At 44.4% G+C, this 2,094-nt stretch overlaps 1 protein-coding gene across 1 annotated transcript; it reads right to left on the bottom strand.

Moving 5' to 3' along the window:
* Positions 1-247: 247 nt before the first annotated feature.
* On the bottom strand, positions 248-1,311 carry LOC132494314 (olfactory receptor 52I2-like). The gene is given in 3 exon segments (XM_060105338.1): positions 248-1,131; positions 1,134-1,202; positions 1,205-1,311. Coding segments are annotated over 3 exon segments (996 nt in total). The 5' UTR covers positions 1,248-1,311.
* Between the last annotated feature and the right edge of the window lie 783 nt (positions 1,312-2,094).

Here is a 2,094-nt window from a genome sequence, read left to right as displayed (position 1 = left end):
TCCCAAATCTATATTCTCTTCCCAAACTTACCTCTGATTCAGATACTAGTTAATTGAAACCATAAAACGCATTGTCAGAAAATTATTTCATTTATATCCTTGGTAAAAATTGAAAAGTTAGGCAAAGTTACACTTTACAGCTTCATCTTAGAACTTCTGTGGTACCAGGTGAACCAAACCAGCTCCATAGACCTCTCAGCGTCTTTGAACTTGGCTGGAATGCTCAAGGCCTGAACAGACTTTGTGTTCATGAACCCAGGTTGGAGTGGTTAAAGAGGCAGTGCGTCAGCAAGCTCCGTGTTCGCTCCTTTATTTGTTTGGTTCTCAGGCCATAGATGATGGGGTTTAAGGTTGGTGGGATGATCAGGTACAAGTCAGCTAACAGCACCTGGATGTGCAAAGGCACTATGTCCTTCCCCAGCCAGGCCACATAGATGGATGCCATCCCAGGTAGGTGGTACAGAGCCATAACCCCGACGTGGGAGCCGCATGTACTTAATGCTTTCAACTGAGCATTCTTTGCGGAGAGACCGAATACTGCCTGAAGAATCAAGTTATAGGAGGCAGCAATAAAGGCCACATCAGAACCCACAGTAATGGAGGTTCTGTGGGTTTTCACAGTAATCGAGGAACCAATGAAGCTGTAGAGACTACTGGACATGGGGTCGGCATATGCCAACTTGGCCATGGCTATGTGCCCACAGTAGGAATGGAGAACCACATTGGAGCCACAGAAAGGCAGATTACTCACCATCCAACTCAGTGGTGTCATGAATATGATAGCTCTGATAGTGATGATCACACTCATTCCCAGTATCACTTGAGGTGTGAGAATTCTCTTGTAGTGTAGGGGCTTACAGATGGCCACATAGCAGTCAACAGCCATGGCCAGTAGCAGACCTGTCTCCACAGCTGTGGCTGCATGGACAAAGTACAGCTGAGTGAAACAAGCATTAAAGCTGATGAAGCTGTCTCCTAAGGAGAAAATGCTCACCATCTTGGGCACTACCAAGGAGGCCATAACAATGTCCACAGCAGCCAGAATATACAGGGAGCAGTACATGGGCTCTTGTAGAGTGGAATCCATCCAAATTACAGTCACTATGAGGGTGTTTTCTAACAGGGCTATGTATACATGATGCTCAGTGAGATAACCAGCCAAAGATGTGAAGATTGCAAACCTGGAATACCCACCAGGACGAGGTGACAGGGGGTTCCATTGTATGGTTGTAGGGTGGCCCCAGCATCACAGATGAGACTGCTTTCCTGTTAATATATAAAATGATGTAAAAGGATGCAATCCTGTAAGACTTGTTCCCAGCTATGGTGTTAGAAGAGCCTGATGGTATTCTCAACTCAGTGGACCACAGGATTAAGGAACTGACATCTGACAAAGTTTTCCTGCTCCACCTTCCATCCTCCTCAGTACTGTGCCTTACTAACTTCTGTTCATCCTTCAAATATCATGAGTTACGTCCTTCAGGAAGTCTTCTCTGCCTCCTGCCCCATCCCATGCGGAAACTAAATTAGGTACCTTCAGAGCTTTTATGGACTCTCATCCATGCTGACCTCTGAGGGACCTAAATTGACAATTCCGGTACTCTACCTGTGACTTTATTGTATTCAATCATGTGTGTCTTGTTCATGGCCTTATACCTTATACCAAGTGTGTGCACCCATAGCTGTGGTGCACAAGTCCATTAAAAGAAGATATGTGTACTCATTATAGCAAACAGTTGAATGAATGAATGAGAAAACAGAGGAAAGAGTTATTTTTGTATGTTCAGTTCCTAATATTTAATAATTGTTGAATGAAACTTTGTGAGATTGAACATGTCACATTGTGCATCTTCTCCTTCCTCAATCTCTCACTTCCCTAATATTGCATCTCTCAAGGCCTCAGGCTAGTGGGTCACCACACCAATTGTGTGACTATGTTGACTTTACAATAGTCATATATAGCCCAAGAACTGTTTCCCAGGTGTCCAGGCAATCTTAAATGAAGAGTGCTTATTTGCCAAGCCTGGAGACTAGCGTGCTATTAATTATCACCCCGTCCCTCCCCTCAGTCAGGAGTTTTTAAGGCTAAGAACT

Source organism: Mesoplodon densirostris, chromosome 7 (genome assembly GCF_025265405.1).
Source record: "Mesoplodon densirostris isolate mMesDen1 chromosome 7, mMesDen1 primary haplotype, whole genome shotgun sequence".
NCBI classification, from domain to species: domain Eukaryota; kingdom Metazoa; phylum Chordata; class Mammalia; order Artiodactyla; family Ziphiidae; genus Mesoplodon; species Mesoplodon densirostris.
The sequence above is the reverse complement of the archived record's forward strand: the minus strand, read 5'-3'. Positions and strand labels throughout refer to the sequence as shown.